This window comes from Microcaecilia unicolor, chromosome 1 (assembly GCF_901765095.1).
Source record: "Microcaecilia unicolor chromosome 1, aMicUni1.1, whole genome shotgun sequence".
Classification (NCBI taxonomy): Eukaryota; Metazoa; Chordata; class Amphibia; order Gymnophiona; family Siphonopidae; genus Microcaecilia; species Microcaecilia unicolor.
Genome location: NC_044031.1, coordinates 217,186,719 through 217,209,668, shown reverse-complemented (window position 1 = coordinate 217,209,668; position 22,950 = coordinate 217,186,719). Strand labels below are relative to the sequence as shown.

General features: G+C 44.4%; 1 protein-coding gene across 1 annotated transcript in view; it reads left to right on the top strand.

The window, feature by feature from the left end:
- Positions 1-22,707, top strand: part of LOC115473286 (thyroid hormone receptor beta-like) — a 120,112-nt gene extending 97,405 nt beyond the window's left edge. The window contains exons 7-9 of the mRNA XM_030208150.1: positions 215-361; positions 10,716-10,974; positions 22,178-22,707. Coding sequence (XP_030064010.1) covers positions 215-361; positions 10,716-10,974; positions 22,178-22,419 — 648 coding nt within the window. The 3' untranslated portion in view covers positions 22,420-22,707. The remainder of the gene's footprint in view (positions 1-214; positions 362-10,715; positions 10,975-22,177) is intronic.
- The last annotated feature ends 243 nt before the right edge of the window (positions 22,708-22,950 follow it).

The window sequence follows — 22,950 nt, the reverse complement described above, 5'->3', positions numbered from 1 at the left end:
TAACGTTTTTAATGCACGTTAACCATATACGTGCCTACAATATCCCTATAGGTGCCTACGTGGTTAGCGTGCGCGCTAAGTGTAGGCACTCTAAAAACACTAACATATCTTAGTAAACAGGGCCCTAATACTCAGTACTGAGAGTCAATTAGAAATTAAATGACTGCCAAAATGTTCCACATGGTTTAAAATTTGTTTTATTTGGTATAACCAGCCAGAAGATATCGGACAAGCACCAATAGTCAATGCTCCTGAAGGTGGAAAAGTGGACTTAGAAGCCTTTAGTCAGTTTACAAAAATCATCACACCAGCAATTACAAGAGTGGTGGATTTTGCCAAAAAGTTACCCATGTTTTGTGAGGTGAGAAACTTATATATATATTTGTGTTATTTAGATCAGTTCATCCAAAACCTTGCCATCAAATATAGAAGTTAGCACAGTGTGGAATGTGTTCTTTTCAAAATATATGCTTATTCTTATATGAATTGCATTTGCACTGAGCTATTCTCATGGTATGTATTAGTAATAAATCTGAGAGATTGAGATCATATTCCACATACCCTGGGTTTAAGAATGAAGTCCATTACTATCAGTGGAGTGGCATAACCATGTTGGAGGGCCCTTGGGGGCCTGCCCCCCCCCCCAATTTGGGTTCAGGCCCACCAAAGTCTACTAGTTTAGCTGGCGGGGGTCCCCAAGCACTGTCAGCAGAAGCTTTCCTGCACTGATATTCGCTGCCTACCCTGCGCTTCCCCCTCCCTCGCTCGCATGCTTAGTTTTAATGAAATTGTTTCACTAAAACCGAGCATGCGCGCCAGGGCGGGAAATCAGGGCAGGCAGCACAGTGCTGAGTATCATCACAGGAAGGCTTCTACTAGCAGGGCTTGGGGACCCCCGTCAACCCAGGTATGTGGGGTTGTGGCAGGGGCAGAAAGCAGCGTGGCAAAATGTGCCCCCACCCCACTTTGGGCTCAGCCCCCCCCCCCCCCCCAATATCGAGGTCTGGCTATACCTCTGATTACTATCATGGTATGTGCAGAACTAACCCATCTGAAGAAATTGTACCCAGTGCCTCAGGTAGTTCTGTATACTAATGGTATACCTAAAACCACCTTAGTATGCTAGTGGCATCATTTTATTTATTTATTTTTTTGTATTTATTGGGATTTATCAACCACCTTTTTGAAGAGATTCACCCAAAGTGGTGTACAGCAGGTACAGTTTAATATAAAACTTACAGTTTTGTTAACAGCATAATAATAGTAAAATGACCAAATATAAACATAAGTACAATAAATGAGGGAAACTTGGAAACAGTAAATTGAAACCTAAAAGAACTGACATGAAACAGTATCAGAAATATATACATTTAGTGGCACTATAGAGCAATCATAACAGAAATACGATGAATGTCAGTGTAATACAAACAATACCATAATAGACAGCACGGTAGAACATTCAAATAACAGCTATAATACAATGTCAGCATGATACCAATGAAACACTTAATAAGCACACATTAGAACATTCAAATAACAGGTATAGATATCGTGCATGAGACTGGAAAGTTGAATGAGTGAAAAATAAATGAGAGGATTAAATAGGTACTTGGGGGCCCTTTTAATAAAGTACGCTAAGCCCTAATGCCAGGTTAGTATGCAAGAAAAGACATACTGCAAAATGAGTTAGTGTTTTGCAGTAATTTGCATGATTCAACATTCTAACACACATGGGTACTCAGTCTTTAAAATTATTTTTAACAAGGAGTGTGTCATGTGTGGAAACTGGGCATGGAAGCATTATCCAGTTGGGCATGGAAGCATTATCCAGTTAGCATGTTTGCACATCATCATTTTTATTTGGATATACTGCAAAAATCATAAAATATATCTAAGCAGTTTTCAAAATGTACAGAAATCAAAGTTAAAACAATCAAGAACCACAAAAGGGAAAAGTTACAATTCATTCAATTATGCTGTGAATAGCAAAGTATAATTCAAGAAAAAGGAGAGAGACACAAGACTCAAACATACAAAACTAAGGTGGGATGGCTGTCATAGGGCTACTCTGCCAGCAAAAGCTCTTCCATAAAGAATCACTTGGAAGGAAAAGCCTAAGCGTAATAATGAGTTTAGTGCAGTCTTGAACCTAACAAAAGATACACCTCTGAAAGGATATATAATGATAGTTCATTCCACAGCACCGGAGCTAGAACTTGGAATCAAGAATGGCGGACAAATTCCAAACAAAACTTCAATATATAAGGGACAACAAACAGTTGCTGCTCGGAGGAGCGACAAGATTTAGAGCAAAGAGGTCTAAAAGGGGTAAACAGGACAAGAACACTATACAAAAATGAAATTGCACCAGTATAAAAAGCTTTATGAGCTAGTGTTAAGGATCTTAAACGGGATATGAAAGTTAACTGGAATCGAATGTTCTTTGGACAGCAGTGATGAAACCCTGTCATTTTTTTAGCTCCATAGAGCAGTGCTTCTCCACCTAGTTCTCAGGGCACACCCAGCCAGTTGAGTTTTCAGAATATCCACAATGAATGTCCTGGTGTGCCCCAAGGAAAGGGTTGAGATGCATATACAATGAGTAATTTAATAGAGATAGTTTTGAACAGTCTGAAACTGATGGAGTTGTTTTTGAGGCAGGTCATGAAGGAGAGAATTACAATATGAAGCTTTACTATCTACTAGGGGGCAAATAGCAAAGGCATTAGCATGCTCTAACTGGATAAAGCAGACTTAACATGGGAGCACTTAGCCCCTCCTAAATAGGAGGCAGTAGGTGCACCTGCATTAGTATTTCTGCAGGTCTCGTGTGATAAATAATGGAAAAATTAATGCAGGACCTGCCAAAAGAAAAAAAAGCTGTATTTTATCGCTGCATTAAAAATGGGCTCAGAGTGCAGGAAAGTCCTGTATGTTAAAATGTGGTAAACCCATTTCTTAATGCATTTTAGTAAAAGGACCCCTAAGTAAGCTGCATTAAAATGTAATATTTTACTACAGCAAAGTTTACTGCATGAGTCACTAACATTCACTAGCTCAGTAGCACAGGTTATCGACTCATGGTAAATTTTGTTTTGCGTTGCTGCAGCCAAGATCACTGCTTGTTCCTAGCTGCAGCAACATAAAGATAGCAAGACCTACTATGTTTTAAAGGGCTGGTTCCAAATCAATTAATCCTGAAATCTCCTACCCCCCAGCACCTACTGAGGGTCTTCCTAGTAGCTAGTGGAGGAGCAGAAGCTATCTCTGTTCACATCTGTCCCATTAGCATCAAGCTTAAATTGTGTCCAGTGCCCTCTAGTGGTAGAAGTCAAGCTTCTATTTAATGCCAACTTTTCTGATGTTTATTCAGTTTTAGTCCTCTGTTCAGACATCTGGATTTTCACCTTGGAATTTCAAAGATCTCCAACTCCATCTGGTTAGATAACTTTTGAATCTGTCAGACAAAAAAGTCTGCATACTGGCTATTGCCTGCCACAGTGCCTCCATCTTAAAAACCTCTGGGCATTTCAATAGGCCTTTTCTTGACTGCACAAGAAGGGAAAATCCCAACAAATTCCACAGAATCAATACGAGAGTCAAATTCACAAGCTCTAGTTCTAAGTAGCTGCCTCTGTTTTGATCCCACCAGCTCCTCCAATTTCCCTTCTGCACCTCTACAGCCACTCATCACTACTCCTTTAGAATCAAGCTTGATGTTTCCTGTTCAAACCACAGTCGCATCACCAGCACTATCACTCACTGCCCATGTAGGAAGATCGATGATTCATCTCCCTTCTGGTACCAACAGAGAGACTCTTTCTTCAGGGGCAGAATAACCTATTCAGGAACCTCACTGTGAGTAACAATGGTGTCTATCAGGCCTACAAGGGGGGCTGAAGGTAACTCCAGTCCAAGAGACGCATATCAGATGCCAAATGGCACTCCTCACTAGCTAAGTCATCATCTTAGACATACCCCCTAATTAAGGTCTCAAATGATTTCTTGTGATTATGTTGGGGGGGAGGGTTATTTGTTGATTTACAAGTGCTTTCAAGAGTAATCTTGGAAAAAAAAAAAAAGCAACTTGTCCGTCAACCCATAAATTTATACCCCCAAAGGGGGAGGCAGTAACTATAGTAAAACATGCTTACAAAAGACCACATTTAGAGGGATCTAAGATTTCAGAAACATATGGAATTTGTCAAGATGACAATAATAAGAAAATAGAAAATTCAAATAAAACAGATAGTGTAAGCTATAATCAAATATGACTCCAAAATTCATTCAGCAATTGCATTACCCAGTATTAGCTCAGGCTACTTTTTCCTGTGGGCTTGCTCTGTTATCTAAACAATTCTGCAACTGTTTGAAACAAAGGGGAAATTCTTATTACCGTTATACCTAATAACACATATAGAAGGAAATCACAATATAAATTTTGCTCCTAAAAAGAGAACTGCTTGTTGTGTAACCAAAATATTTTGCTTCGTCATTGAGATGCTTTTCAGATATCTAGAAAAACATATACCGGTATACAGCATTCAAAAAAAGTTCACATCTTTAAATTTGAAATACATTCTCATTGTCTAGTTCCTGTCTATCTCAAAAGTAAAGGGTCAGGGTCATATATACTGCCTTTCTGTGATACAAAGTAGCTTGAATTTATTATATGCAGTACTTTCTCTGTCCATGGTGGACTCAGAATTTAAGTTTTTGTACATGGGGCAACAGAGGGTCAAGTGACTTATCCAGAATCCCAAAGAGCTTCCATGGGAACTGAACCCAATTCCCCACTCTCAGCCCACTGCAGTAACCATTAGGCTATTCCTCCACTCCTAACTGGAAGAGTACCCCTAGTTATAATCTCCAAGAGTTTTCCATGAAACCATTCACTTCAAAGCCATCAACAAGAGTCTGTCCATTACACCCAGGATTTTATTTGACCTCCAAGTTGGAATGTAGACAAAATGTAGACAACTCCTAGTGCTTGGTAGACTAGAACTCTCAAAACTCTTCATAATGTTTTTTTCAGTATGTCACATGGGAAAATCAAGGGGAACTTGGAAGTTAAGGAACCATAAATTCATCCTTCTGCTTTAGTTCTCCAAATATTTTTTTGCCCGTGTCCTCCCATGTACCTTCCCCTTCTGTCACATTCTGTTTCTGTGCCATCTCTATATTGAATTGTATACTCTTGACTTAATGTAAGCCGCATTGCGCCTGCTTATGTGGGAAAATGTGGGGTAAAAGTGCATCAAATAAATAAATATTCCAGCTTGTAATGAACCATATGCTTATGTTTTACTAAAAGCATCTCAGTTTTGTAATTTAGGGGGAGTTTTATTAAAAACTAGTGGAACCCAGCCTATTTCCTCAACAATGAAACGGGCCCTAGAAAAGCTCTCTTATAAGCGATTTTTTGTCTCTCCCCTGCCCTCCCCTCCCCTCCATGTCCAGCGATTCTTCCCTCCCATCCCAGACCATCCCCTCCCCTCCCCTCCAGCGATTCTCCTCTTCCCTGCCCTCCCATCCATGTCCCATGATTCTCTTCTCTCCTGTCCTCTCCTCGATGTGCCGCGATTCTCTCTTCCTTTGTACCTCATCGTTTTCTGGCTGGCTTCCCTTCCGTTGGTAACATCCTGACGTCAACTCGCCTCCAGCGTTCCCTTCCCTCTCACTGTTCCGCCCTCTGATGTCATTACGTTTTGACGCGAGGGCAGGTCAATGAGGGGGAATGGAACGCTGGAGGCTGGCTGACGTCATGAGATGTTAAGAACCCAGGCAGCCAGACAGCGATGGAACATTGGAGGTGTCCCACCCTCATCTGATGTAACTTCCGCGAGGGTGGGATACAGGGAGGGAAGGCCCAAAGGGAGGCGAATACAATCTGCCGCTACTGCGCTTTCAGTCACGGAGCGAGGTGACGTGAGGTGCTGTGATGATTTCAATGCTGAGGGCCTGGCCCGATGGCGAACAGAGGGGGGCGGGTGGGGACTGCGGCGCAGCGGCCCGGGGGGGCGGCGAAGATGACTACCTCAGGGGCGGGGCCCCGGGGGCGGCCCTGGGGAGTTTCAGCGCAGGGAGCTGATCATCAGTACTTGAAACTTGTAACTTTAGCAAAGGAGACTGACTATATCCTACACTTCCTAAGGGGCGAGAGAAGGTTCTGGAGGAGGAAGGGTAAGAATGCGCTCATCCTTTCTTTCCCCAGTACAGTAGTGTCCTGACCTCAAAGCTCAGCCGGGCCCCACCGCTGCTGCCCCCTGTCGCTCCCCCGCCGCTGCTGCCCCCGGTCTCACCTGCCTGCCTCCACGGCTCCGGGCCCCCTGCATTCAACGCAGCAGTTGCAGATCGCCTCTCTTCTGACCTTCCCTCCCTGTGTCCCGCCCTCGTCTGATGTAACTTCCGGTTTCCGCGAGGGCGGGACACAGGGAGGGAAGGCCCGAAGGGAGGTGATCTTTGGCTTCCGCTTCAAATGCAGGGGGCCCGGAGCTGAGGAGGCAGGCAGGTGAGACCAGGAACTGCAGCGTCGGCAGCCTGACCCCGGCGCTGGGCCCCCCTTGGAGGCCCAGGCCACGGGAATTTTGTCCCCCCATGCCCCCCCTCAGCTGAAAGAAAGCGGTGACTGAGAGACTGTCCTCAGTGCATATACCCCTTGAAAAAGCCATAAGGAGTGAAACAGGCACCTGTCGGGGCAAAACTGGCACCTGGACCGGAGGAAACGAGCGAGCATCCTTACAGATAAGTGCAGAATGCAGACTGCCATTGTTTAGTACAGATGGCCATTATTAACGGTTAAGACAGCTATTGTTTGGGGCAAAAAGCATGGTCGCCCGAGCCGTGAACAATTAAGCTCAGAGTGAAGACTGCTATAGTTAAGTGTGGACGCCCAGTGTAAGGGCGTGTTAAGCATTACTGCAATAACCGTGCATTACGAGAAACACTGTTGACATTTATTGGATCTATATAGGAGTAAGCAAAATTGGCATAAAGCATTTCCATAAGTTGTGGAATATTTAAAAAAGAAAAAAAAGAAGTAATAGTAGAAAGAAGAAATATAAAAACAGACAAAAAAAAACCTAACAAATAGTGGAAGGAGGGGGTCAGTCGATGATTACAACTGTCACAGAGGAAGGATACACCCGTGATTGGTGTGACACATTGTCCTGGTGACCATATGAGACTGTCCCTGAAGTAAATCAGAATATCCACGCATCTGATACGCTTACGATCACTTCTACTGGTGTATGTATTTCTAGGATAAGCAGCATAAAATCTGTTTTAGTGTTCTGGGATCTTGCCAGGTACTTGTGACCTGGATTGGCCACCGTTGGAAATGGGATACTGGGCTTGATGGACCTTTGGTCTGTCCCAGTATGGTAACGCTTATGTTCTTATTTCTTATTCCTGGAAGCATGTTAGGGTCGGGGAGGGAGGGAAATTGTGGGTGTACACGACGTTCTGCAAGAACAAGCAAACATAATATTCTCATATATGGGTTCCCTGGATGATGTTACCCATATGTGAGAATATATGCCTGCTGTCCTCGGAGAACACCTGCTACAGGTAATCAACTTAGCTTTCTTTGCATTCCTTATGCAGGTCCCAGCTGAATATTGGCCAGAACCCACATGAGCTCTGGTGGCCAGGACAACAGTTATTAGCCCTGTGTGTTCAGTGCCAGTGCCCAGACATGGTCCAGCATTGAATATCTGGGGCTAATTCTGCTTGCAGCAGTCAGTATTTAGAAAATACTGACAGCCACTGGGTGAATATCAACCAGTTTAAATTTAAGAGGTCTGTTTGTATGGATTCTGTATATACATATAATCTTCCTTTCATCTCTTTGCTGAACTGCTGCTGCTTTTTTTTTTTTTTTTTTGTGGGAGTTGGAATTCTAGGCCCCGTCCCCTTGCAGGGAGACTCTACCTATCAAAGAAGCAGACCCAAAGTGCTTCTTTGTTTGGCCTTTGATGTGATCTTGGTGGGGTGGGGTGAAATTACTGTTCTAGTGGAATTAAGACTTTTGGTTAACACTTACTCCACCTGAGAAATGTCTGTTTGATTCCACTGGCAGTGGGGAGAGGGCTTCATGGTTCATTCCCTACACAGGTCATTTTGATAAAGACATTTACCTTTGGATTCTGTATAAGGCACTAAAATTTGGGTGTGATCTCAAGATGCATGCACAACTTAATTGTATAATGAGCCATTAACAAGCAATAATTGGCCACTAACCAATTATTGATAATTGGCACCAATTAGGATTTGTGGGCACATCTGGCTGCACTATTCAATAATGCTTGGCATCTAAATGCCATACTGCACAACTCAAAAGGGAGCATGGCTATGGGAGGGGCATGAGCATGTGAAGGTGATTCCAAAAAGTTGCTCACGTTGTTACAGAATAATGGGTCAGCATGCCCATCTTGGGCACCAGCATTTACACCAGATTTCAGCAGGCATAACTCTGGTGCCCAAAGTTAAAGCCTGGGAATCGGTGCTAAGCATAGTTCTATAAAAGGCGTGTGCCCTTTATAGAATCGCGCTTTGCACTGATCTTTTCAGTGCCCATTTTTGAGCGCCATTTATAGAATCCAGCCCCTATTCTTACGTTCTGTCTTACTCAGTCTAATGGAATAACTTTGTATGTTTTATGTCCATCCAGTAAAGCCAAATATGGAAGCATTACTTGAATTGATTGGTGATCATTAAATTGATAAGTTTTGTATGACAGATTTGGTTAATGCAGTGTGATCAGTCTGTACTGACACAGTTATGCCCTTTGGGGTACTGTGTCATACTGCATTCAAAGTGCATTTTGTGTCCTGAAATATCTGATTGTGAGATCTTAATGCTCTCATTTAAAATTTGGGAACTTTGTTTAGTTTATCAACCCTTAGGAGAGGCTGGGATTGATCCTCTGCAGCTGACTGAGATTCTTTAAAGTATGGTACAGACATATCGGAGTTCGTTGTACTCGGCGATGTTAACTGATATATAGATTTGGTACCTTTGTTGCTGGAAATAGAAAAATTTGTGAATGCAATAAGGGCACTAGGGTTCATGCAAATGGTTGATTTTTCAACTCTTCAGAAAGGGCAAACTCTTCACTTACTGGTCGATCTTTCTTTATGCAGGCTGATGAGACCTCTGATATACGTAATTGCCTGTGTATTATTGTACGTATTTTGATTATGCTTGATTTTTGTGCTCCGCTTAGAATTTAAGATAATGTGGAATATAAATGCTTTAATTAAAATAAAGAAAATAGATCTCTGTTGATCTAGCAAGGAACAGGCAATGATCATCATGACTCCTCTTCAAAATGGCTGCTGCGACATCTAGTGGCAGCCTCATGATACTACAGTAGGAAAAGACCAGTACAATACAAGGAAGAGTTTACAACATTATAAATCATCATCTCTACATTTATCAGCTAAAAAATAGAAAAGTTTTCAATTAAATTCTAGGGACCCAATATTCAGCCAGCAGCAGGCAGCCCGTTTGCTGCTGACATTAAACCTGGATATTCAATGCCAGGCCTTTTCCGGTGTCCGGCATTGAATATCTGGGGTAATTTTGGCCACTAAAAAGTTAAGCAGCTATGCCGATATTCAGCGCTAACCAGTTAACTTTTTAGTGGCCAAAGATAGGCCTGCTATTTAAGTGAGAAAAACACCACAGCACAGAAGTATGAAGCTGCTGATGAAGTCATCTTGGATGCTCAGTTTTACTACCAGGGCTAAGTACTGTGTGTGACCCTGGTTAGTTTATTTTTTGACCCCTGATGCAGCCTAATTGGCGAAACGTGGCCACATTGGGACTGTTTGAATAAAGAGACTCTTTGGATCTTATAGTGTCTGCTTTGGTGTTTTTCTTGCTGTTGCTGCAAGACACTGTCCCACCTCTTTTTGGATCCTGCTATTTAAGTTGAATATCAGTCTGGCAGCTGTGTTTTGGGCTGTCTGGAGTTTTTTTCATAAGCTGTACTTTACAACCCGCATATATTCCATTGCAGTAATCTGTGTGGCTCAATACCATATTAATCCCTTAGCATGTGTAATATTTTTGCCTCTGCTAACTACTGCTAAAATTAATTTTAAAGAGCTAATTTAGGTCAATTTAATTTGTAGCAATAGTTTGCATTGTAATACGTGTTTGCGTCCATGCTTTATTAAGCAGATCATTCAGCCACCCAGAATTTGTATCTGCAAGGAATGGCGACAAAATTAGATGTCAAATGGCATCCACACGGAAATGAAAATGCGAAACAAAGAAGCTGCAGCTGGCTTTTAAGATGAATGAACTTAGCAGGTTCTTGCACAAACGAGTTGTGTCATGTCCTACTTCTGTGATGTGCAATAAACAGGACATGGATATGAAATGTTTAACATTTTTTATTCAGTATGATGTAATATAAGAAAACATAATTTCTAGAGTACACAATAAATCTTAGCTCTTTCTATTAACACAGCTATCATATTATTAATCAGATATTAATATTTAGACAAAAAATATGTTAAGAAGCTTTAGAAAGTAGTCTTCACATTATTTTTGTCATTCTCATTTTGCTTTGATGACATGTAACAAAGTTAACAACAATAATATAACCTGTGAAAAAGAAATCTAAATACAAAAACTGCTTTCGTCAGAAATTTTGTGACTTATCAGAGTTTTGTGCAATGCCCTTCATTTTTCCTATTTTATAGTTGCCATGTGAAGACCAAATCATCCTCCTGAAAGGCTGCTGTATGGAAATCATGTCCCTGCGGGCAGCAGTACGCTATGACCCAGAAAGTGAAACCTTAACACTGAATGGAGAAATGGCAGTGACCAGGGGCCAGTTAAAAAACGGGGGACTTGGTGTTGTGTCTGATGCAATTTTTGACCTGGGCATGTCATTGTCTTCATTCAACCTGGATGATACCGAAGTCGCCTTGCTGCAGGCCGTGCTCCTCATGTCCTCAGGTTAGTGCATACAGGGGCCCTTTTACAAAGGTGCGGTAGGCTGTATGCACACGTAGCGCATACCAAAACGAGACTACCGCCAGGCTAGCGTGCCCCCCTGGCAGTAATTTCGGATTTGGCGTGTGCCCATACCGCTCGGACAAATTATGTTTTTTATTTCCTACCGTGTTCAGCGTTTCTGGTGTTAATCGGCAGTTAGCACACGCCCACCGGTCACCACGCGTGTTGCGTGTGAGCCCTTACCGCTAGATCAATGGGTGGCATTAAGGGCTCAGGCCTAAATAGGCGTGTTCTGGTTTCAGCTTTACCGCAGACCCTTTTCCCGGCCCATTGAAAAAAAAGCCCTTTTTCCCAGACGCGGTAAAAGCTGGCCTGGCGCCACCAAAAACACCCACACTACTTCTGGCCACTTTTTGCCGCAGCTTAGTAAAAGGACCCCACAGTCACCAGAATTTTCACATTAATTTTGTTCATTACCTGACGTCTTTATAGTATTAGAAGTCATTTGTAAATGATAAGGCTGAATCATATGTATTTGGTTATACTTTCCTTTGTAGGGAAAAAAACAAAAGAATATGAGGCGGAATAATGGGACAGAAATTCTGAGTTGTGTCTCCTGCCTATAAACTCCCTTATTGAGGTTAACCAAAATCCCTGTTCAGATGTAAACACATATGAAAATAATTTCCTTTTTAATGATTAATAAATATCCAGTACCAATAAGTCGTTTCCCCATTTTAAAACTCTAGTTTCTTATGTCTGTAATAACTACTAGTAGGTTGGCACCATTACTTAGTGGCAAAATTGCATACTATGAGACACAAGATATGTTCTTCTTTCTTGCTATGTATCCTTTGGTACTCAGGAGCAACACAGAGGCAGTGTGCTCAGACCCCAGCTGGCAGGAGTTAAGTCTCTTCTGGGCAAGTTTGGGCTTTTTTGCAAAATAAGGCTCTGACAGGCTACCTTTGATCCTGAGTACAACCAGCAACTATCATATCACATTTTAGGTGATAGCCTACAGTTTCCACGGACTCCCAATACAGAGTTATTATTTATTATTATTATTTATTGCATTTGTATCCCACATTCCCCCACCTATTTGCAGGCTCAATGTGGCTTACATAGATTTGTTGACATTATTGTAACAATATATCAGATACAGTTAGTAATGTGTGACGTGCACATTCTCTATGTCATGAGTATGTCATTTCTCCAATTAATGAAAACCTGGGGCCTGATATACAGCTGGCTGTGATCAGTATTTTGCTGGCTGCCACCAGCATTATCCTCGGAAATTCAGTGCCGGTCCATATCCAGGCTCCAGCATTGAATTTCCAGGTATACGGGGGTGGCGAAAACAGACAGTTAAGTGCAATATTCAGCACAACCGGTTATGCCGAACCACATAAAGATAGGACTGACTTTTATGTGGTCCTGTGTATGCAGTTACCTTGGCCGGTTAAGTGCTGAATATCTTAACTGGCGAAGTGCTGACTCCACCCTTGGAATGCTCCCAAAATAGCCAGTTTTGCTTTAGGTGCTAACCAGTCATTTTCAGCAGCACTTTCTGGTTAAGTGCTGCTGAATATGACCAGTTAGCCCTGAACCAGCAATTTAAGCAGCCAGTAGCCATTTATGGCTGGTTAAATTGCATTGAATATTGACCTCCTGGTGTTTTTCCCCCTACTGTTGAAGTGGAATAAGGTTAATTTCATTTGGCACGAATGACAGTTATCAAAATTGGCATCAGTGCTCGTGAACGGAATGGAAATTTGAAGAAGGAAATTTTGCTTGTCAATAGAAACTCAAATAAACAACCCGCAAGAGATAGTGTAAAGGATGTGGATTTAAATACAATGATATTTATTACCTAGGGGCGGAGACATGGTGCCTATGTATCAGGTTGGAACTGCAAGTCTCCCTGTGCAATGGTGGGAAGAGAATAGAAAAAGCTACACTTGTCAAGCTTTTAGTGGAACTCAAGAGTGACTGATCTTAAGGTGGCCAAACAGGTAGAAAAAGTGAAGGGCAAAAACCTAAAGGATGCTTGAGTGCATAGAGAGAGGAATGATCAACAGGAAAAAGGAGATAGTGCTTGAGTGCTTTTGTATAAGTCTGTAGTCAGACTTCATTTAGATGTACAGTTCTGGAGAATACACCTTCAAAAAAATATATAAACAGGTTGGAGTCAGTCCAGAGGGCAGGTACTAAAATGGGCAGTGGTCTTCATCATAATGAATATGGAGACAGACTTAAGGATCTCAATATGTATACTTTGGAAGAAAGGCTGGAGAGGGGAGAAATGATAGAGACATTTAAATAACTCTGTGGCATAAGTGCATGGAAGACGAACCTCTTTTAATTGAAAGGAAGATCTGGAACAGGGGGTATAGGATGAAAGTTTAAGGGGATAGTAGAAACATTTCTTATGGAAAGACCTCCCAGCAGAGGTGCTAGAGACAAGGACTCTGCCTTAATTGAGCCTGCAAATTGGTGGGAAAATGTGGAATACAAATGCTACAAATAAATAAGACAGCATGAGGCAAGCTCAGAGGATCCTTAAGGAAAGGATAGTAGAGATTAGCAGTTGATGTGGAAGGGCAGACTGGTAGGCCATATGGGGAACAATTCCTGGTCACCTTCATTTAGACATCCTGATTCTGTGTGGGGAGAACCTATTCTTTAGCAGCATCTGGGCATTCTGATTCCGTTATAGAATACTGGTGTAACCCAGCATTGCTGCATCTAAGATTTATCCCCCTGATACTCAGCCAGTGATGGGCAGCACTTTGGCTGCCTGTGTTCAACCCAGATATTCAACATAGGGCCATTTCCAGTGACCGGCATTGAATATCTGGGTTTTTCAATGCTGACAAATGCATGACTGGCTGAGTCGATATTCAGGCTTAACCGACCATGGCTTAATAGGCAAAGATAGGCCTGCTTTTTATGCGATCTTATTTGGCCGCTAAGCTTGGCCTGTTAAGTTCCATATATCGGCAGTTAACCAGGAACACCCCCAACATCATTGGCTTTATTTTCGGTGCTAACTGAGCATTTTCAGCAGCGATAACCAATTAAATGGTACTGAAAATGACCGGTTATTCACCGAGACGCGAGTTATCCAGTCGGCGGCCATTCCCAGCTGGTTAACTCGCACTGAATATCGGGCCTTATGTGCCTGTAGTTAAAGCCACAGACATAGTATAAGTGTGGGTACCTAAATGTGTCAAGCACGCATGTATCTTAAAGTATTCTGGGGCCTTTTACAAAGGTGTGCCAAAAAGTGGGCTGCGGTAATATGGGTGTGTGTATTGGACACGCGCTGGACCATTTCTCCAGCGCATCTGGGGAAAAAAGAGGGGTTGGGGGGCCAGGAAATGGACAGGTGGCAAAATGAAAACCAGTGCACGTCTATTTACGGCTTGAGCCCTTAACACCACCTATTGACTTAGTGGTAAGGGCTCACGCGTTACCCATGCAGTAACCAACCAGTGAGCGCCAACTGCTCGTTACCTCCGGGAACGCCTCTACGGTAGAAAATAGAAAATTATTTTCTACCGTGTGTTTTTGGTGTGTGCCAAACCTGGTAATGCCAATTTGACGCACACTGCATGCACGTAGGCCCTCACGCACCTTTGTAAAAGGGCCCCTCTGTAAGTAGCGGGTGTGAGTGGCATTACAACCCATTCTTCTCCCATGCTTAGCCCTTGTGAAGGCCCCTCTTGCAGTTACGTTCTATACCATTTACATGCACCCTTACAGAATAGTGCTTAGTTGATTTGCTGCCACTTATGTGCTTATGTGTGCATTTATCTATGAAAGTGCTAGTATTTGGTATATTCACGCACAAGTGGCATGTAAGTACAGGTGCCCATTTATAGAATTAGGAAGATGGCTTTATTGGAGTGGAGGAGTAGCCTAGTGGTTAGTGCAATGGACTTTGATCATGGGGAACTGGGTTTGATTCCCACTGCACCTCCTTGTGACTCTGGGCAAGTCACTTAACTCTCCATTGCCCACAAATAAGTACCTGTATATACTATGTAAACCACTTTGAATGTAGTTGCAAAAACCACAGAAAGGCAGTATATCAAATCCCATTCTCTTTCCCTTTCCCCTTTATCTGCCACCAGTTTGTGTGTTTTTCTTTTGTACCCTGCCCTTCTAAATTCGCTCTCAAGACTAGCTTAGAACACCATGATATTTTGTAGTGCATAGGATAGCGTGACATGTACTGTCACAGCATTTTGTCATCCTAGTGAAACCAAACGTAGTTGAGGAAGGCAGTGATATACAAGAACATACTGCAATTCAAGGATAAGTTGCAATCATCAATTCATGAAAACTGGATTGGAATTCAGCCATAATAGACATATTGTGCATTTCTTGAATAGTTTGTTTTGATCACATTGATCTTATGATGTATCCAAGGCTCCCAATTTTCTGGTCACTGTGCTTCCTTTTACTTGTTGATGTGGGTCATCCTTTCTGCTGTCAGTCTACAGCAAGAACAAAATTGGTTCAAACTGGGCTATCTTGCCTCCCACCCATTACCTAACTGCCTCAACTGCTCTGGCAGTGACAAGAGGGGAGGACGATGAAGGAATTGGTAGGAAAGAGGGAGAGATAAATGCTGGAATGAGGAAAGAATGTAGGAAAAGAGGGAGAGAGGGAAGCAGGAGATACTTGAGAGAGAAAAGGATAGAGAAGAGATAGAGGTAAGAAACATGATGAAAGGGAATGAAGAGGATGAAATGAAGGAGAGAGAGAGAGGGGAAGGGAGGAAGACAGGTTCAAAAGAGGAACATCAAGCAGAGGAGAAAGAGAGAGGGGAAAGGGAAGCAGCGAACATTAAATTAGGGAGGAAAGGCAGGGAGAAAAGAAGATACATTTGTGGAAAGCGAAGCAAGGCTACTATATGAAGGTAACTTTAAGGGGGGAGTTAGTGAAAGAAAAAAGTAATAGAATCCAGCCTGTCACAATAACAGAATGTCCTGAATGCTTGAAGAAGTTGCTCGTTGTATGATGTGGGTTGTCCAAGGATCCATTTTAATATCTAGAGAATGTAATTTAACTGAGTTCAGCCTCCTATTGAATGAATAGGCACTTTTTTGATCTTGCATACAGTCCAGATTCTTAAAAACTCTCTAGTACTGAAGCTACAGGTTAGTCGTGGAGTTTCATGTTCTTTGAATTGATGAATAGGTAGACTATTACATAGTGGTCCAAGATATTCCTGAAGACATCAGTGATGAATATTTGGATGGTGAGTTCATTAGTAGGATTAAAGATTCCTTGTCATCAGAGCAGATGAATCCAGAAATGGATGGGTTATGTCCATCTACCAGCAGGTGAAGATAGAGAACACTGAATTGAGATATGTAGGACAGCCTGTAGTCTGGTCAGTCAGTATCTCCAGCAGGTTGAGGACAGCTTACCATCTGTGTCTGGTCTCTGCTGCATTGGGCTCCAGTTCCTTTGGTTCAGTTGAGCCCATGACCTTTGGCGAGGCTGGTGCCATCTGGGGTACACCTGGTGGCACCAGGTCCCTCCCCACCCTGTTTCCTCCTGCGGCCGCAGGCTTCTCCTTCCTCCCTTATAAAAAAAAAAAATAGGATAGGTAATCCTCCCCTTGGGACTCTAAATTGGGCTCAGGCAGCAGAAGTCCCCTTTGGGGTGCAGCTTCCACAGGACTTTGTAGTCTGTGGGTGGCATCTGGGCAGTGAGAGTTGAGAGGCACCACAAATCCAGCCTTCCTGCACTGTTTTGGCAGCTTCAGCTATCTGGCAGCCCTCCTCTCTGGTTCCACGGTGAGTATCGCTTTAAATTGTTAATTGCTGTCAGCTCCCCCGGGCTCACGCTTTAGTTTTGCTTTTGACGCGGTTGCTTTTCCTTCTCACGGTTCACATCAGATGGGGTTTTTTGGTGGCAGGAGCAGTGTAGAGCGTGTGGGGGGCATGCGGGGTGGTTATCATGGTGGGTACTACTGATTCTTACACTCTCCAACTCCTCGGCAAGCCCGTCACCGATAGCCATTTTGGAAAATTGTGGCTCTGCTCCCCTCACTGAGATGGTCTGCTCTTCCTGTATCTGCGGGCCTGCCAGGCTCTTTGGCTGCCTCCTCTACCTCCTATGGGGTGGACCCTTCGCTGCCACCTGTTCAGGTGCCCTTTTCACCTGAGTTTGTGTGGTTACTTCACCAGGCATATTTATTGAAGAGATCCTTTCCTCCTGGAGCTTCTGTTCAGAGTTCTGGTTCACAGGGTTTGGGGTCCCCTTTAGTGGTGGTGGTGAAGAGGAGGAGGGTGGACCTGGTGCCAGAAATGGACCCCACTTCTCCTCATTCCCCCCTCCCCCAGGTTTGGATGGGGGGCTTTCAGTCCTCTCTGTGGCTTTCCAGTGGCCTGAACCTTTGGAGGAGATCTGCCCTCAGATGAGTCAGATGACCCCACAGTGGTACTTGTTTTCCATAAGGAGGAACTCCCCTCATTTATCACCAAGGCTCTGAAGGTTCTCAATATTTCCGCTCCTGCTCATCCTTCGACAGCCTCCAATCCATTGATGGCGGGTACTAAGAAGCCCCCATGCACGTTTCCAGTACATGAGGCGATGCAGGAGCTCATTTCTGTGCAGTGGGAGATGCCGAATGCCAGGCTTAAGATGGCCAGTATTATGGGTAGGTTGTACCTTATTCCCTCCAAGGAGCTGGAAAAGCTTCAGCTCCTGAAGATGGATTACTTGGTGGCGGCAGTCACCAAGAGGACTATGCTTCTGGTGGAGAGTGGCTTTGCCTCAAGGACACCCAGGGTAGGAAGTTGGACAATACTCTCTTTCCTTTATTGCAGGTTTGTCTCTCCAGGCTTTCGTTTTCAGCTCATATGCTGCTTGGGCTTGTTTGGCCTGGGTACAGCTGGCAACTGATCTGCTATCGGATATGAAGAATGTCACCACCCTGGAATTTCCTGCCTTGGAGACTGGGCTGGTGTACTTAGTGGACTCCCTCTATGATTTGCCCAGAGCTTCAGGTAAGCAGGTCACATTGGCAGTCACAGTCCAATGGCTCCTGTAGCTCTGGCATTGGTTGGCGGATGCGACCTCTAAACAGCACCTTACCAAGCTTCCCTTCTGGGGGAAGGTTCTGTTCAGGGAGAACCTGGAAACGTTGGTGAAGAGGCTAGGTGACTCTAAGGGTCAGCGCTTGCCTGAGGATAGGCCCCATGCCTCTTCACGTCAGACTCATTCCCTCCCTCAGTTGAAGGATGCAAAGCGTTACAGACCTGGCTGGGCCCTGTCCTTTCAGAGGCCCACATATCAGTCACGACAGCCTTTTCGTGGAGACAAGCAGTCTCCTCAGCAGACTTCTTAAGTGACTCCTGCTGCCCACGGTTCCCAATGATGGGGTTCAGGTCCACTCTTCCCCTTCAGTCATCGGGGGGGGGGGGGTGTCTTATGGACCAAGATAACGTCAGACCAATGGATGTTGGACATTATCAGAGACATTTACAAGTTAGGGTTCACCTCTCCCATCGCAAATTTTTTCTTGGTCTCCTCATGCAAAGCCATTCAGAAGCAGTGTGTGGTCGCTGTCACGCTTCGGGAGCTCTTTCACTAGGGGCAGTTAATTGGTTGCGGTCCCCGAAAGGGAATAGGGCCACTACTCTATTTTGTGGTCCCAAAGAAAAGAGGTTCAGTTTGGCCGGTATTGGACCTCAAGTGGTTGAATTGGCCCCTCAAAGTCCGCCATTTCCGTAAGGAGACTCTGAGATTGGTCATTATTGCGGATCATCGGGGAAGTTCCTCACTTCAACCAACTCAGTCAGTGGAGTATTTGGGAATTTTGTTCAACATACTTAGAGGGTCATGTCTTCCTGCCGGATCACAGGTGAATCAAGTTACAGGGCCACATTCGTGCTTTGTTCCAGCTGCAGGCCCCTCAGGTTTGGGCCCATGTCCAGGTGCTGGGATCCATGGCAGCGCCTCTCAAGGTGGTTCCTTGGGCCAGGGCTCATATTAGACCTCTACAGCTCTCGCTTCTCTCCCACTGGTCCCCATTGTCCCAGGACAAAGCCCATCGCTTCTGCTGGTCCCCTCAAGCAAGGGCCAGCCTGAGCTGGTGACTGCAGGCACACTATTTTCATCTTGACATGTCATTACAGACCCCTCAATGGGTTGCGGTGGTAATGGATGCCATTGTCTGCAGCTGTGGGACTCATTGCTTTCACCACTCTGTTCAGGTGCAGTGGATCCTGGAGGAAGCTGCTTGGTCTATCAACCATCTCGAATTGCAGGTGGTGCAGCTGGCTCTCCAGTTCTTCCAGGAGATGCTCCGGGGACGTCCAGTCCGTGTTCTCTTGGACAATCAGACAACAGCGACTTACATCAACAGTGAGAACGGACAACAGTGCTTGCACTTGAAGCTTGTCTCCTCCTTCAGTGAGTGGAGTTCTGGGTGCCCCTGCATTCCACAGCTCATATTGCCAGGGTGGACAATGAGCAGGCCTATTTCCTCAGCCAGACTTCCCTGGATCCAGAGGAGTGGGCATTGTCAAAAGAGATTTTTCACCTCATCACCCAGAAGTGAGGCACTCCTCTGATGAATCTCATGGCATCCAGGTCCAATGCTCTGGTTCACCGCTTCTTTAGTCACAGACGGGAGCTTGGCTTCACAGGCATCAGCACTGTTCTTCAGCAGTGGCTGATTACTGACCTCCTGGACATCTGCTGCATTTAATTCAAGCTAAGCTTTAGTAAAAGACCCCCTCAATGATGTATACTTCCCCCCACCCTGTCCAGAGGCTTTCTACTGGCACTGTCTCCAGAACAACTGCTTTGTTTTCCTTCAGGACTGTATGGCTCTCATGGGCCGATGATCAGAAACAAATGTAGGTACTAGAGGCTATTAGTGCCATACTAGCGCCTGCGTTTGCTACCGCCCCATGATCAGAGCCCCGTCCATGTGAAACAATGCGCTCGTGGGCTCTGAATGCACTAGCATGCAAATACATGCAAAACACAGCTTTTTTTTTTTTTTAGTGCAAGTAACGTGCGCTGTCCGCGGCAAACCCTACTCCAGCTCGGAGCTGGCGTTAGGGTTTGCAGACCATTGGGGAGGAATGGTGAGCTCTGTCCAGCATTCATTTGCATGCTAGCAGGCCCCCATTTCCCCAATCCCCCCCCCCCCAATGTAGCAGCAGCCCGCCCTCCCCCCTCAGGTGCAGGTACCCCAACCCAGTTTCCCCGACACAGGTTCAGGGGGGGCTGGAGGTCCAGTGGGTCTCCAGCCCCTTAACCCCTCCCTAGCATCCCCTCACATGGAGCCCTGCTGGCCCAGTGGTCCATGAGTCAATCCCCCCCCCCCCGACCAGGTGGTCTAGCAGCCCTTCCCCATCCCCTACCTTCATTGGAGGAGGGAGGTGGCCTCCCTCCTCTTCTATCAGCACCACCTCAAAAATGGCGGTGCCCAGGGCTGGGTGCCACCATTTTCGAGGCAGCACCGATGGGAGGGAGGGAGGCAGGCCACCTCCCTCCAATGAAGATAGGGGGGTGGGGAAGGGCCAGTAGAGCACCTGGTCAGGGGGGGATTGACCTGTGGCCCACTGAGCCACCAAGGCTCCATGTGAGGGGATGATGGGGGGGGTTAGGGGGGACTGGATACCCACCAGATTTCTAGCCCCTTGAACTTGTGTTGGGGGGGGCTGGAGACCCACTGGATTTCCAGCCGCACCCCCTGAAATTGTGTCGGGGGACTGGAGGCCCGCCGGACCTCCAGCCCCCGTGTCGCTTGGCTCAGGGTGGGGGTACTAGGGGTCTGGTGGTCCCATGGACCTCCAGACCCTGTGTTTGACAGGTCTGGGCGTTTTACAGCCCAGATCTGTCAAACAAGTGTGGGAGGTTCCTCCCGCACTTTACCCTATGATCAGAGATAATAACGTGCTTAAATTTGCATACTGTTATCTCTGATCATAGGGGCGGTAAAGCCCTGCGCTGTTCCACTGCTATTTTAGAGCGCTGTTTGAAACAGTGCGGGGCTTTCAATAATCTGCCCATCAGTGAGTTTGAGTTATACAGCAAGAGGGAAACACAGCTTTGAGGGATTGTGGACCGGATGATGGCTGACTGGGAAGAGAGACTGGTGGAGTTTAGACTGATTAGGGTAGGATTGGGGGAGAGTTTATATTGGAAAAAAGAGTTTTTTTGATAAATCTGGGTTGGGGAGGCAAGATGAGCTAAGGGGGAGAGAGAGAGTCTGAAGAAGCAAATTTAATTTTATTTACACACATTCATCTGTGCAGTTGGACTGGCTACATCACTGGAGAGGAACACCCTCCCCCTTAATAGCCAGGACTCTAGGACCATTTTATCAAAGACTGATTCTGGCTCTCACATTGAAGGCTTTTTTGTTTGTTTGTTTGTTTGTTTGTTTGTTTGTTTGTTTGTTCTCCCCCCAATTCAAAATAGTGAAGATCATTGGAAGCCCATGAATCACCCAGTTTCTCTTTGGGATACCAGTTCAGAATGTAGATTCATATGCTCTGTAATATGGTAATATGGCTAGGTTTATCCTGAACCTTAAGTAGAGAGGTGTGGTAGCCGTGTTAGTCCACTTTTAGAGGTAATCAATAGAAATCAAACAAAATAAAACATGGAAAAGAAAATAAGATGATACCTTTTTTATTTACCTTTTTTTCCGATCTGACGAAGAAGGGCAACCTTCAAAAGCTAATCAAGAAATGTATTAAGTTATGTCCAATAAAAAAGGTATCATCTCATTTTCTTTTCCATGTTTTATTTTGTTTGATTTCTATTGATTACTCCTGAACCTTAGAATGCCAGTAGTTCTGAGTTACAATGAATCTACCCAAAGCTTTTAAATTAGAAAGGTCCATAAATTTGAAAGCTCTACTGAAACAATCTCTAACCAGTCATTGCCAGAGTAACAAATGTACCTCTCATCAGAATTCTGGTATCACTGAAATCTGAGGCCTCATTGTGTGTCTTCTTTACCTGTGTATGAATTGAAGTTTCCAATTTACCTTCTTTTAGTTTTCAATTTTGCTCTGTTTAACATGAAACCATCAATTGGCAAGTTAATACATATTAACTGGTAACCTGCTTTAGGAGTTCCTGCAAGAGTTAAGTGCCTGGTCCTTTTACGTTCATTAATAACATTCAGCATGTCTTTCCTTGTTGTCTACAGATCGCCCGGGTCTCATCAGTGTAGAGAGAATAGAGAAATGTCAGGAAGGGTTCCTGTTGGCATTTGAACACTACATCAATTACAGAAAGCACAAGGTTGCACACTTTTGGCCAAAGCTATTGATGAAGGTGACTGACCTCCGAATGATTGGAGCCTGCCATGCTAGCCGATTCTTGCACATGAAGGTGGAGTGCCCCACAGAACTCTTTCCCCCTTTATTCTTGGAAGTGTTCGAGGATTAGAAAGACACAGCATTATTCTATGGAGTCCAGTAACATGACTGGAGTGTCTTGTCATTCCACTGTCTTTATCATCATCTTCTATTTTTATATTTTGTCTACAAACAAATGACAAGTCCCTCTATTGTGGGTATTTGTGACTGCAGTGTTTTGTTATTCTGCCCTGGATTGAATGCTTTACAATAGTGGTGAAATGTGCATTAGCAACCCTTGGGATCCTTGTTCATTAAGGAGGGATTTTCAATCACTGGTGAGGTAACAGAACTCCTTAGGGGGACTAAGGCATATTTATTTGCATGGCCTGTATATCTTGATGATATTTGCTAAAATCAGTCAATTTGCATACCAGCAGCCCAAATAATATGAACAGGTTACACTGGACTCTATATTTAGAGATCTGGAACTATGTAATCTTAGGATACAGGTCAAATATTTCTTGAGTTAGTAGTCCAAATATCTTCAGACCAGAGAGCAGCATGGCATTGCACCAGAGAGTAAATTGGGCAGACTTGATGGGCCATATGATCCTTAGGT